Raw genomic sequence first — 14,781 nt, 5'->3', positions numbered from 1 at the left:
TTCTTGGGCTTCCCTGGCGGTTCAGATGGTAAAGATTCTGCCTGCAATGTGGGAGACCTGGGTTCGATTCCTGGGTTGGGAAGATCCCCTGAGGAGGGCATGGCAACCCACTCCAGTATTCTTACCTGAAGAATCCCCATGGACAGCGGACCCTGGTGGGCTATAGTCCATTGGGTCGCAAATAGCTGGGCATGACTGAGCAACTAAGCACAGCACAGAAGCATTTAAAAAATATTACTGCAGTTTGTAAATGATTTTTTTTAAGGTGGAGAAAATAATCTCGAGAAAAAAGAAGGAAACAAGTAGTTTTTATGTAACAGCTGATGTGCTTCTGTAGTGAGGATTGAGACCATTTTCCTAAGTCTGTGAGAATAAACACACAGTTTTCATTAAACATGCCTTTCCCATAACAGGTCCATAAGCATTTCCCATGACTCTGCAGTTGGGTATATTGGCTGGAAGAGGATCTGGCCATTAGAAGGAGGCCTCTAGATATGCTGAGTCCAGTCGTGCTGAGAGACTTGGCACCTTTATATGTTACTTCCTAATACCAACCCCAGCACAAAATGTCATCAGAAACCTGCATAAACATTGGACTTATATTCACATAAATTATTTCTGTACTGAGGTGCTTTATGCCAGAATTTAGCAAAAACAACACTTTGAGTAAACAGAATTGGCGTATAAACGTAAGAATATTAATCCAACAAAATGATCATAAAAAAATATAATCAACAGCACACACTTGCAAATCTTGGAGTGATGTGAGAGGTTTTTGTGCCTCTGAGTTTTTGTTGAACATTTCCATAGAGTTCCTTTAAGCTGATATTGCCAAAATGCTTTGAATTATCTGTTGCTTTACGGAATTGCAGTCTTCGAGTTTCATTAAAACATTTAGGAATTATATTAATAATCATTATATGTGATTAGTGCCTATCTAGTGCTGAATCTACAAATTCATTTTAAGAGAAAACATTGGGACGATGAAATATAAGGCCAAATATGATTGCCCCTGTCAGCAAAAACATGGTCTTACTTTATTAAAAATCACCAATAAAATGCCATGAACAAAACATACAGTTTCTATTTATAGGCATTTTCAATTCTGCAATACCATGTATCTGCATGCCACAAGATTGTGTCTAGCAGGGTTTTCTTTTTGCCTGGGGTACATACAGAAATAAAGAGGTATAAAATCCTTTTTTAAATGTGCACACATCTTATTATGCACAGCTTACCCCAAAGTCCTATTTGGATTTTTGTTCTAATATGATGGTGCTTACACTGTCAGTACTGAGTATTTATAAGTGAGTGAAGATTTCCAGAAAATGATGATAATTTAACTATTGGCAATAATAACATTAAAACATTTTCAGTGATCCATTTGACTCTAAGTATTTATTAAATAATATTTATTCCTAAAATATGTACTTACACAACTAAATGAGATTGTAACATGCAATAAAAGGACTTTTCTGTCTAAACTCCAATTGATTCCACTCCTCACAGTTACCTCTCCTTGTGTTTATTCTGCTTTTCCTATTTTCTATTCTCTCTCTGAACTCTCAGCTCTTCTCTCTGATGTGTTGATATGCTTTTCCCCAAAGCTGCTCACTTTATCCACTCTCTCTACCCACTTGTCCCCTTCTTGTTATTCTCTCATTCCCTACTGATATGGGAATAATAGGATCCCAAGGCTGCCCTTACAATATAATTAAAGTATGAATTTCCAGGAGTTGGAAATTGCAGACCATTTTTATTATGTTTCTGTAATAAAGCCAGGTAACATCGAGAGAATTAAAATAGCTTTTCCCTAGCAGATAACTTGGTAAAGATTTCTTCCCTTGGTTCTATTGTTTTAAGAGACTGGGAGCTGAAAAGGGGAATAGATTCACCAATTCTTTTTCTGAAAACACCTCTATCTTTTACATGATATATATCCCCCTAGATCCTGGGAATACGTTGTAAACTTGTAACAGATGGTGATGAAGCTTCACATTTTTATACAATATAGTTTTTGAGATTCTGCATCTACTGTACGTATCTTCCAGGGAAAATGACCTTGAATGAATGAAGTCAGAGTCTGAAGGAAAAACACACTACAGATAGACTACCATAGAAATAATGAGTCAACTGGGTTTTGCTGTGTTCCCCTCAGTAAGATGGGATAATTTCAGATGAAAATTAGAATGTTGAAATATAGGAATCAAAGGTCGTCTTAACACTGGAGGTGTGTCTGTTAATTGTTCCAGCAAAGTTAGTTAGGCATATTCTATGCTGAACAGATACACGTGGAAGATGGAACATCACTGTTTGCAAGTAGGAGCACTATTTGTTTCACTGGGTAATGGGGGCTTACCAAAATTTGTCCTGGCACAACATCTACCAGCATGAATGTTAGGAGGGTTCTAACATTGTGAGTACTGATATTTTATGAATGTTTTGTCACTGGCAGGAAAACAAGAAGTTTGCAATTGAATCAACAACATGTCAGACAGCAAAATATTCAAAAAAAGAACATTAGTGGGAATTATTGATGTCCCTACTATGAAAACAAACTGAAGTTAATAAGAAACTTGATCCTCTTAACTGATTAGCAACAGTCAGGTTTTAATTGCATGGCTTTCCAGACAAATCAAGTGGTGCTGTTAATGTGAGCATTGGTTGTGTAGAGGGTGCAGTACTGGGGAAATGGCTGTACATTCAGTTACCCACCTCTTTTCTCGACAGCTTCAATGCACTGCTTTACAAACCGTGGAACTGTGGAATTTTCACGTTCACACAGTGTGTGCAGATGAGAGCCAAAAATTTGATCTGCAAAAGAAACAAAGATGAGCTTCATTAAAATCCAAGCTTGCGTTGTTCTTTAATTTGATTCTGTTTCTATATCCACTGAATGATGAAATCTGCATCTTGCATTGGAATCGATTTTTGACTTTAATTCCAAAGTGTCTGTTGCAGACATGCAAGGACCAAAGCTCCCTCCTTTATGGAACAGGACTCTGGCCCTAGAGAAAGAAAATGAACACTCTGCCATCGATTAGGCAGGGATGACTGAGTAAGTTATAGTCTCTCTGGGCTTAATTTCGCTGTCTATAAAATAATGACTAGGAATTAAGAAAACTTTGACAAATTAATGAATCTTAGTGAACTGGTGTCTCAGTGTTTGAGAAGAAGTTTATCAACAATCATCAAAATTATGATGTTGTTAGTGTATTTAGATTCATTCAATGGCACGATGATATTTGAAAAAAAGCAAGTTCCAGAAGATTTACTTTGAAGTGAATGTTTTCACATTTCTCCCGCCTTGAATTTGCCCTTCTTCTAATCTAAGTATCCCCTTTCTTTTAGGGCTCAGCTCAAATGGCTCTTTCTCGACAAACTCTATCCGGAATTCCTATCTCAGCTTTATGTCTCCTGTAACATAGGTTCTTTGGAATACCAGTTTCTCAGGATGTTAATAGGCGATTTGAAGGGGGAAGCCTGTAATCAAAATGATTTAGCAACACTGGGTTAAACAAAGTTAAACAGGTTTCTTTCATGTGTACTTATTTTCAGAGCCCGTGTTATGCCAATGTGCACTGGGAATCTCCAGGCAGGACTGAAGGATGCACTAGTTCCCAAACTTATTTGAGTAAGATCCTTTTATTTCAAAGGGCATCTCTCCAGACTAATGTTTCCGAGAACACTGTGTGAAATTCTAGCCTAGCTCTCTCATTTGGAACATGATTTATGCTACCTTGCATTGTGTATTTTCACTTATAATATATGGAATGTATTTTTTCAAAGCAGATTCTGAGTGCTGCATTGCTTATACTGTTCTTTTGGTCAAGCACAGTTTTGGGTCCATGGTGTTTACTCAAGGATTTTTAAAAAATTGTGATAAAATATATATAATGTAAAATTTACCATTTTAACCACTTTCATGTGTCCAGTTTAGTGGCATTAAGTACATGTGCACTATTGTGTAACCATCACCACCATCCATTTCCAGAACCTTTTTAAACAGCAGAGATGTTGATTATTGACAATGAAACAAATATTTAGTAGGTTCAAGGACTTTCCATCTCACATGTAATGAAATCTAATTCCTTGACATCACTTCCAAGGCAGTAAACAACCTGACTTTCCACCAATTAACTGACTTCATTTGCTTCCTCTCTCCTTTCTCCTGCTCATCGCTTGCTGCTGCCACTCTGTCTACATCACTGATTCTTGTCTATGCCAAGCACACTTCTGCCTCAGGGACTTTGAACTTATTATTTCCTCTGTGTGGAAATCAATTACCCAGGTGATCAAATGTCACCCTCTTATTGTAGCCTGTCCTCTCCACCTTAAAGAAAACTGGCAACCTCTGCTGATAACAAATCTTCATGCTGCCCACAGCTTACTTTTCTTAGAGCACTTTACTCCATCTGACATATTAGATTGATATGTTTACTGGTTAGTTGCTCTCTTTGCTGAGAATGCAAAACCCAAGAGAGTAAGGACTACTCCTATTTTCTTTATTACAGAATTCCCAGTAACTCGACACTCTTTGGCAAATACTAGAAGTTCAATAAATATTTATTGAATTATTGACTATAAGACAACATCTTTTTCATCAGTAGAGTTTTCAAAAATGTAAAACATATTTTTAGCACAGTTGCTGTTGTTCAGACCCTCGGTCATGTCTGACTCTTTGCGACCCTGTGGACTACAGCATGCCACGCTTCCCTGACCTTCACCATTTCCTGGAATTTACTCAAACTCATGTCCATTGAGTTAGTGATGCCATTCAATCATCTCATCCTCTGTCATTCCCTTCTCCTCCTGCCTTCAATCCTTCCCAGCATCAAGATCTTTTCTAATGAGTCAGTTCTCTGCATCAGGTCACCAAAGTATTGGAACTTCAGCTTCAGCATCAGTCCTTACAATTAATATTCAGGATTGATTTCTTTTAGGATTGACTGGTTTGATCTCCTTGCAGTCCAAAGGATTCTCAAGAGTCTTCTCCAACACTACAGTTCAAAAGCATTGATTCTTCAGTGCTCAGCCTTCTTTATGGTCCAACTCTCACACCCATAGATGACTACTGGAAAAACCATAGCTTTGACCATATGGACCTTTGTCAGCAAAGTAATGTCTCTGCTTTTTAACATGCTCTCTAGGTTTTCCATAGCTTTTCTTCCAAGGAGTAAGCTTCTTTTAATTTCATGGCTATACTCACCATCTGCACTGATTTTGGAGCCCAAGAAAATAAAGTCTGTTACCGTTTCCATTGTTTCCCCATCTATCTGCCATGAAGTGATGGGACCAGATGAAATGATCTTCATTTTTTGAATGCTGAGTTTTAAGTCAGTCTTTTCATTCTCCTCTTTCACCTTCATCAAGGGGCTCCTTAGTTTTTCTTTGCTTTCTGCCATAAGGGTGGTATCATCTGCATATCTGAGGTTATTGATATTTCTCCTGGCAATCTTGATTCCAGCTTCTGCTGCATCCAGCCCAGTATTTCTCATGATGTAATCTGCATTTAAGTTAAATAAGCAAGGTGACAATATACAGCCTTGATGTACTCCTTTACCAATTTTGAACCAGTCTGTTGTTCCATGTCTAACTGTTGCTTCTTGACATGCATACAGGTTTCTCAGGAGGCAGGTAAGGTGGTCTGGTATTTCTATCTCTTTATATTTTTAGCATAAGTGGGGGAAAATATAAGATTCAGCTTAATAGAATGGTAAATGATATGTTATTCAAAGGGACAGTCAACACAGATTGTGGTGAGACTTCAAGGAAATCGCGATTTTCATCAACTTCTTAGGAAAGGTGGTGGCTTGAGTTGAGAACAACTCAGCAGGGAGGGAAAAAATTAAGGCTAGAGCACTAACAATAATGCAATTTAATGTGGAAATGTGTGTTTTTGTATAAGAGACAGAAAGAAGACAAGCTCAAAACACACATCAACATAGTGTAGAGAAGTGGGAAATAATCATGAATATTTGCTTTGAATATCTGGTCTAGTAACAAAGATTCATTCAGAAACAGTAAGTCACCAACATAACAAAGAATAACATAAAATATTATTTAAAAAAAATAATCCAGAACTTCAGATTTGATCATTTAAACTGGTCAGAGATTACAGAAAGGAAGAATTGTTATACAGGATAAAATCTTTTAATGATAGTCATGACTCAAATAAATTTCAGAAATATGTACTGAGTATCCTCTATAGTTGAATCAATGAGTAGGCATATTAGGTTGTGATAAAGATATCAAGAAGCTTATAATATTGTAGGGCTAACAGAAATATTCTGTTAAAAAATAATAAATTATAATAGAATAAATAAAATAGATAGCAGGTATCATAAAAAGTACTTGGTGCAAAGAAAGATGTTCTAAAGTATAAGGTTTTTTTCTGTCATTTAGTGCAAAGGTGGTATGCTGAAAGAGGGAGGTTGGGGGGGATTTATGAGATGGAGATCATTCAAGAAAGATAGATTCTTGAATGAAGATGATGCTAAGGTCTGGAGAAAGGTTTCTTTCTTTTTTTTCTGATAGGTAGATACAGGAAAATGAAAAAGATGAAGATATTCTAGTGTATTTACTCCTTCATTCATTCTATTATTTAAAAGAACTCCTAAGTGCCTGCTCTGTGTCAGAGCTAGGAAAGGCACCGATAGCCCAATAACAAAGACTCCTTTCCAATGCTCTAAAAGTTTCTTGTCTAGTGGCGACATCATATAAGTACATAAAGAAGAACATGTCATCATGAAGTATACTATTCCCAAGGAAGCACAGATCCAATGGGAACATGTTAGAAGGAGCATCTGAACAGCCTTGAGCACTCATGGAAGACTTCCCAGAGAAGAACTGAGTCCTCAAGGTTAAGTACGACTCAGCTTGGAGATGTAAGGAAGAGAACAAAAAGAGCATTTGGGGAGGATGAAGGAGAGGTAAACAATCAGCGACGAGAGAGTGATGAGAAGAATCATCTTGGTGTGATTGTACAAAGGGAAACATACGCTTTTTCTTATTTAGAGAAATCATCATGTATGAAGCTTTAAGAGGAGATCAAGTTTGTGTTATGAGGAATCTTAACTATTAAGTCAAGTGGGCATTTACCTGAGAGCGTGAAAATGTGACTGATTTGTTATACATATGCCATTTCCCTCCCAACTTCTTTCTTGTTTTAGTGTCCACTTATAAGACAGATTCTGATGCTCAAATGGTCTCCAATGACTTCTGCTTCCTTTGTAGCTTTCAGGTCAGTTCAGTTCAGTTGCTCAGTCATGTCCAACTCTATGGGACCCCATGGCCTACAGCACCAGGCTTCCCTGTCCATCACCAACTCCCAGAGCTTGCTCAAATGCATGTCCATTAAGTTGGTGACACCATCCAACCATCTCATCCTCTGTCGTCCCTTCTCTTCCTGCCTTCAATCATGTAGATTTAGTTAGTTTAAAATTAGAGAGTTCTGGTTGGAAAAAATGCAAGGGGATATGACTTGAGAAACTAAAAAAGATTTTTTTTTTCCTGATGAAAGGAGAGGGATACATGAAGGCATTCTGTCTTTTTTCCTTCATGAACATCAATGTGCAACTTTGCAATGCCTGGAGCTACTGCTGCAATCTTGTCACCATGAGACAAGAAGTTTGCAAGCCAACGCTAAACAAGATTAAAAAAAAAGAAGCTACAAAGACCTGAGACCTCAGTGATATTGTTGAACTTCTAAACCTGTCCTAAAACACTTTCTCTATACTTCTTATATTATGAGATAATATAAACAATTTTTAACTGGATATTCTATCACCTGTAACCAAAATATTCATAACAAAATGGTGGGGGGGAGCACAGATCATGGTGAAGACTGAACACAAAAGATCTGTTATGAAGCTAATGTGGTTACGTATGCAGATGCTATAAAGACCAGAATCAGGATAGGTTTGTGGTAAATTTAGTCATCATTGAGAATTCTTCTCCTCTTCATGGAATTAGATTTATCCTTTCACCACCCTTGCCATGTGACTGTGTGGTAAAACTCACTAGAGTGGGTGACATTTATTTCTTTCATTTCACTGATAGAGGGCTTGCCCATATGATTACTTTGAACAATGTAGCCTGTGTAAAAATGACGATATTTCAGTTCAACACTGAGGTCTTCAGAAATGCTACAGATTTCTATGCTTGCTTCTCTTTTACTGCCGAATCAAGAGTTTCCCTGGGTAGCAGCTGCCCCTTCAGTCATATAGCACAGAACTGAGGCTGACCCTCATTGAGGAGATAAGTCCAGTCAAACCTACAATCTAAAGCAGAGCTGTCCATTCAAGCCACAGACACATGAAAAATAAGTGCTTTTTGCTGTTTGCCACTGAGATTCTGTTTGTTTGTTAGGCAGCAACAGCTTACTGATAAAGAAGGGTAACAGGAGTCTGGAGTTTTGGTGATCTAAGCTATGCTGTGAGAATGAAAACAGAGACTTGATAGGACATGGAAACCAAAACTGGGGAGTGAATAAATAGAGAAAAAATTCTAAATTTTGTTAGTAGGTGGAATTACACATACATTTAGAGTCAATCCTAAGGAAGAGACTCAACGGAAATTTCTCTCACCTTAAAATTTAAAGTCATTATGTTTTATGTTATATTATGGCACTTCTTATTATGTATTCTCTACAGATCAATTCAAATCTATTTAATTCAATTCAGTGAATATTTCATGAGCACCTACCATATGCTGAGCACTGTAAAGAATTCGAAGATTGACATTCATTCATAACTATTACATGCTCACTGTAGCGTAGACATTGCACTCCATCCTAAAGATGCAATGATGCATGAAGCATGATCTCCTACAGTCTGGGCCGAAGAATAGTTCTCACAATTATAATATGATGCAATTAGTGCTATTATATAAGGGTGTTTAATAATAATAATAGCAAAGACTTACTACATTCAGCCAGGCAAAGTTCAAAGTACTTTATTCTAACTTACTTGATCTTCATAATTGTAACACTTTGGTGGTAGACACTATTATCATCCTGATTTTATAGGAGTGGAAACTGAGGCACAAAGATATAGAGTCATTCGCCCATAGTTAGAAAACATCAGGCTCTAGATGTTCTAACTCAGACAATGGAGAGATGCAGTGATTCTGTGGATTTGCAGACAGGATGCAGGAGGTGAGCTAACTCACCAGGCAAAGAGGATTTAAAAGTTTTTTGCTTGGTTAAAGGAGACTAAGATGCAGAAGCCCGAGGGTTTGGAGAAGAATAGAGAGATTGATATTTAGGAGTTAGGATTGGTATTTCAGAACGGAATGTTGATGAGAAATCAAGGTGAAATTAAGAGTTTATTGGTGATCATAAGGAAAATGGCTTTTGTAGAATGAAACTGAAAAGCAGAGGCTTGTGGTCAAGATTTGAAGGGAAGGTGAGAAGTAGAGACAGCAAATAGACTTTTTTTTAGCAGGTTGGTGATGAGGATTCACTAATTATAAGGAAAGACAGGATTTGGGAGGGATTTTGAGTGGGGTGGAGAACAGAAAATTTCAATTGCAAGGTATTTTTTATTTTTTTGATTGCCAGAACGCTCTGGCGAGAGTGAGGGGCACTACTGGCTACTTTGAGTCGTTCTGAGGCCAGAGGTGGGGGAGGTGCATTACTGCCACTTACTGGGTGGTCCAGGGAAGTGCAGGCAATCCCTCACTGGGAGAGAGAACCACCCTTCCCAGATTGCCAACAGCGCCCTGGGGGAAAGAGAGTTGATATATGTTGAACTTCATTAGATAGAAGGGAAATGTTTGCTTTCACTGGTTACCGGAAAGGTAAAAAAGAAAAAAATCACCTCATTGATATCCTGACTTTAAAGTGGCCATACTCAGCCAGTAAGGTATGGCTCTGTAGAAGAAGGACCTAGCCTTCCAGGTTAAAACAAAAAGTGAAAGTGTTAGTTGCTCAATCCAGTCCCACTCTTTGTGACCCCATGGATGGTAGCCCACCAGGCTCCTCTGTCCATGGAATTCTCCAGGCAAGAATACTGGAGTGGGTAGACATTCCCCTTTCCAGGGGATCTTCCTGACCCAGGTATCAAACCCGCGTTTCTTGCATTGCAGGCAGATTCTTTACCATCTGAGCCACCAGGGGAGCCCGTACCTTCTGGGTAAACCTGATTCAATTAACGGTTGTCATGTGGCCCAAGCTGGGTCAGCGCAATTCTCCCTCCAAAAGTTTTAGAATTGGGATGCTACAGACTGAGGTGGTATCAGAGATACTATCTGCTCCAGGGACTTGAACTGTAAGCCTGTCTAGATTTAGACACTGAAGGGCAAGGGGGAGCCTTTGGGGGGATGGCTATGTGCAATGATTGAGTGTACACAGAAACTAATGTGCAGAGGGAGGTGAATGAAACAGAGACACCTCAGCTCCTCACTTCCTGATACTTATATATGGCACCATATATATACCATATACACGATGCACCATATGTGGTTGCCATGGGGTGCATTAGAAATTAGAAGGCACTGGGCTTCCCTGGTGGCTCAGACAGTGAAGAATGTGCCTGTAACGCAGGAAACCCGGGTTCAATCCTTGGGTCAAGAAGATCCCTTGGAGAAGGGAATGGCTACCTACTCTAGTATTCTTGCCTGGGAAATCAAATGGACAGAGGAGCCTGTCGGGCTATAGTCCATGGGGCCACAAAGAGTCGGACATGACTCAGTGACTAACACTTTCAGTTTAATGTAGCCAAACAAATTTGGCAAGAACTTGGACATAGCACTGTCCACAACGTTCCAAAAGAGGGCTTACAATCAGAGGAGAAGGTGCCAGGATTGGAAATAACTCAGTGAGACCCACTGTTATGGGTGACACTGGTTAGGATGAGTATGTTGCATGTCTACTGGTTTTGCTGGCCTTGGAACTATTCTTCTACCCTCCAGTAGAAGCACTCTGGTTTTCCTATGGGGGTGATACTCTCTCATATTGCTGCCACGTGTTTTGAGTAGTGCTGACCCCACCAGCTCCAGTTCTAGCAATAAACATGCACTTCTTCCCTTGGCCACAGGGATATGAACATGTGTTCAGATATGAACACATGATCCAAGTGGATCTGGTCTCACAAATCCTGAGGGCTTTTTTTTTTTTTTTTTTAAAGTGCTACCGGGGAAAAAAGAGCCCTCTTTCTGTAGGAATTGGTAAACTATGAGGATTTGAGTCTGAGCTTCTAGAAGTTATACTGTCAGCTTCTGGGAAAACATACTGGAGAATTAAGCCAACAAAATGGAAAAGAGAGCTGAGGGATGGAGGAGATAAAGATTTGAAGCATTTTGTGCCCACAGGTCCAGTCATGGTTGAAGCTATCCTCGTCTCTTGGACTTTTCAGGCAAGTAGTCCAATAAATTCCAATCCTATGTTCGCAGTTTGAACAAGTTTCTATCAATTACAACTTAAAAAAAAATGACTGCAACATGAGCTTTTAACATTACATGGTGAAATATGTGGAGGAGATGATGATACACTTGAAATGACTTTGTAAAATCAAAAATGCTAAGGAAGTAAATCATAGAGATTTAGCTAAGACATCATTGTACAGTTTAGGGACTATTGTAGGATTGCCACCTATCTGTAAATCTGATACAGATTTCAGAGTTTGATACACCAAGGAAGACCATTAAATTATAGGAACATGTTTGAACCACAGAACCTTCTATCTTAAAACTGTGTAACGAAAGGGGGAAGGAGAAAGAAGGTGTTTTGTTTTCCTGGCAAGCACTGATGACCTAGCTTTTGCGCCCTAAACATCCATGCCTGCTATCCTGGCACAACTTTAAGGATTATTTCTGCTTTCCCCCTCCTTATGGCATTCCAAAAAAGGGAGCAGTCCTGGAACCCTGAGTTCCCGGCTCCCCACCTATAGTTCCATCTGTGGGCTCACTGGTAATCCTTTCTTCCTCTCTTAACAACTTTTTGTATTTAGAAAACACCTCTTGCTAGGGGTGCGAATATTTTTGGAATGTTCTGCACATGCCCATGGCCTTGGCTGGTGTGATCATTACATCTTTGTTCTCCTGCTTCAGCGCTTGTACCAGGGGTGGCAGGCAACACATTGGTTGGAGAAAATCCATTTTCTGTAATTTTTCTTTGAAAGCATCTTTTGGTGAGAAAAACAAATAGACCTTCCACATGACTGCACTTACAAAGCATGTTGTTTACATAATGAATTAGAGTTTAACTAGAGAATGGTGGTTTTTAATCTTTAAGCACTCAAACTTTTGACCGATTTAGTTAGTTCATCAGCATAACCAGGTTAAGTCTCCCAGATTACAAATTAGCTTCATTCTCCCTCATCTCTGCTATATATTTTTTGACAAATTATGGAAGGAACAGCCAGTAATGGGATCTTTGTCAGTTAGATTCCAAATGAATCAAAACTACGAGGAAAACTACTCAATAGAGGCAGTTAAATGTTCAAATAATGTGACGGTGTTATCATCATTTATGCAGGGAGACAGTCTCCACATGCTTTTCAAAATGATGTTATTCTGCTATCAGGAGAGAGGCTCATTGCAGCTACTCCAGTAAATTTTAAAGCAGAAAAACAAAGCCCATAGAACTACACACATGGAGAAATAAAGAGAGGAAGAGAAAACAATAATAAAAAACTGAATTGTTCAAACATTCACACACACACATACGCACATTGGACAGTTATTTTGGTAATGAGGCATATTCATTGAAGATTTTGGCTACAATAGAAAAAAAAAAGCACTGTGGTTATCTTAAGCAAAGAAAAATTTATTCAAATGATGTCAAAGGATGGGGGTAGGAGGAAACTCAAAGAATTTACTGGGAAACAAAAGTAATTTTAGAAGGCAGAATAATAAAGAGTAAAAAGTTATAAAGGTGAAGTGCCAAAGAATTGATGCCTTTGAACTGGATAAGACTCCTGAGAGTCCTTTGGATAGCACGGAGATAAAACCAGTCAATATTAAGGGAAATCAACCCCGAATACTCATTGGAAGGACTGATGTTGAAGCTGAAACTTCAGTATTTTGGTCACCTGAGGCGAACAGTTGACTCATTGGAAGAGTCGCTAATGCTGGGAGAGATTGAGGGCAGAAGGAGAAGAGGGCGTCAGAGGATGAGATGGCTGGATGGCATCATCGATGCAATGGACATGAACTTGGGCGACTGAACAACAAAAACAAAAGTAATTTAAAACTGAATCATTTTGCTGTATGTCTGAAACTAGCACAACATTGTTAATCAATAATGTTGCTGTTCGGTCACCCAGTCATGTCTGACTCTTTACAACCCCATGGACTGCAACACACCAGGCCTCCCTGTCCCTCACCATCTCCTGGAGTTTGCCCAAGTTCATGCCCATTGTATCGGTGATGCCATCCAGCCATCTCATCCTCTGATGCCCTCTTCTCCTACTGCCCTCAATCTTTCCCAGCATCAGGGACTCTTCCAGTGAGTCAGCTGTTCACATCAGTGACCAAAATACTGGAACTTCAGCTTCAGCGTCAGTCCTTCCAACAAGCATTCAGGGTTGATTTCCCTTAAGATTGATTGGTTTGATCTCCTTGTTGTCCGAGGGATTTTCAGGAATCTTCTCTAGCACCACAGTCAGAAGATATCAATTCTTTGGCACTCTATCTTCTTCTTTATGGTCCAGCTCTCACAACCATTATGTGACCACTGGAAAGACCATAGCCTTGACTATACAGACCTTTGTCAGCAGATTAATGTCTCTGCTCTTCAACACACTGTCTAGGTTTGCCATAGCTTTCCTGCTGAGAAGCACTCATCTTCTGATTTCATGGCTGCAGTCACCATCTGAGTGATTTCAGAGCCCAATAAGAGGAAATCTGTCACTCAGTTCAGTTCAGTTCAGTTCAGTCGCTCAGTTGTGTCCGACTCTTTGCGACCCCATGAATCACAGCACGCCAGGCCTCCCCGTCCATCACCAACTCCCGGAATGGACTGGTTGGATCTCCTTGCAGTCCAAGGGACTCTCAAGAGTCTTCTCCAGCACCACAGTTCAAAAGCATCAATTCTTCGGCGATCAGCTTTCTTCACAGTCCAACTCTCACATCCATACATGACCACAGGAAAAACCATAGCCTTGACTAGACTGTCACTACTTCTGCCTTTTCCCCTTTTGTTTGCCATGAAGTAATGGGGCTGGATGTCATGATCTCAGTTTTTTTTTTTTTTTTTTAATATTTAGTTTTAAAGCTGCTCTTTCACTCTCCTCCTTCACCCTCATCAAGAAGTTCTCTAGTTCCTTCACCCTCAAGACGATCTTTTGAATAGAAATCAACTATATTCCAAAATAAAACAAAAGAAATTAGATTAAAAAATAAAAGCAATTTATTAATTCCTCAAAGAAATTACTGCACATGAGGGACCAGTCTTAGAAAGGCTTAATCCAAAGTTCTCAGGAGAGCCAAGAAGTAAGAGAAAGGAAATATAGCAACTGTCTTGCTGTCTTGTGACTTTGGGGACAGGATGCTATTGCATTGTCACCCCCACCACCACTAATGTCCTAATGACTTCTGTTCATCAGTTACTCAAGATTCGAAGTTCTAATAGATGATGTCCAAGTGAATGAGATTTTGTCTAAAAAATAGGGTGGAATGAGAAAAAATACAACCCTTGTAGCTTCCTTAGTAGGTAGCATTCACTAGGAAATTTTCTCCCTCTAAAATGCCACAGACACAGGTAGATCATTTCCCAATAGGTTGGTATAAGGCCAGGGCAGTAGCTGATGGAGGACAAAAATAATATTCTCAGGATGG

General features: G+C 39.2%; 1 protein-coding gene across 3 annotated transcripts in view; it reads right to left on the bottom strand.

Annotated features, from left to right (window-relative positions):
• The window catches only part of ARHGAP15 (Rho GTPase activating protein 15), a 725,608-nt gene that overhangs the window by 260,132 nt on the left and 450,695 nt on the right, over nt 1–14,781 (bottom strand). For all 3 annotated transcript variants that reach the window (XM_055398711.2, XM_088829189.1, XM_088829187.1), the window contains one exon: nt 2,716–2,814. In XM_055398711.2, the coding sequence (XP_055254686.1) occupies nt 2,716–2,814 (99 nt within the window). The remainder of the gene's footprint in view (nt 1–2,715; nt 2,815–14,781) is intronic.

The sequence above is a fragment of the Moschus berezovskii genome, chromosome 2, assembly GCF_049115385.1.
Source record: "Moschus berezovskii isolate FMDL1 chromosome 2, NW_MosBer_1.0, whole genome shotgun sequence".
Classification (NCBI taxonomy): domain Eukaryota; kingdom Metazoa; phylum Chordata; class Mammalia; order Artiodactyla; family Moschidae; genus Moschus; species Moschus berezovskii.
Note: the sequence above shows the minus strand (reverse complement) of the source record. Positions and strands in the feature narration are given on the sequence as shown.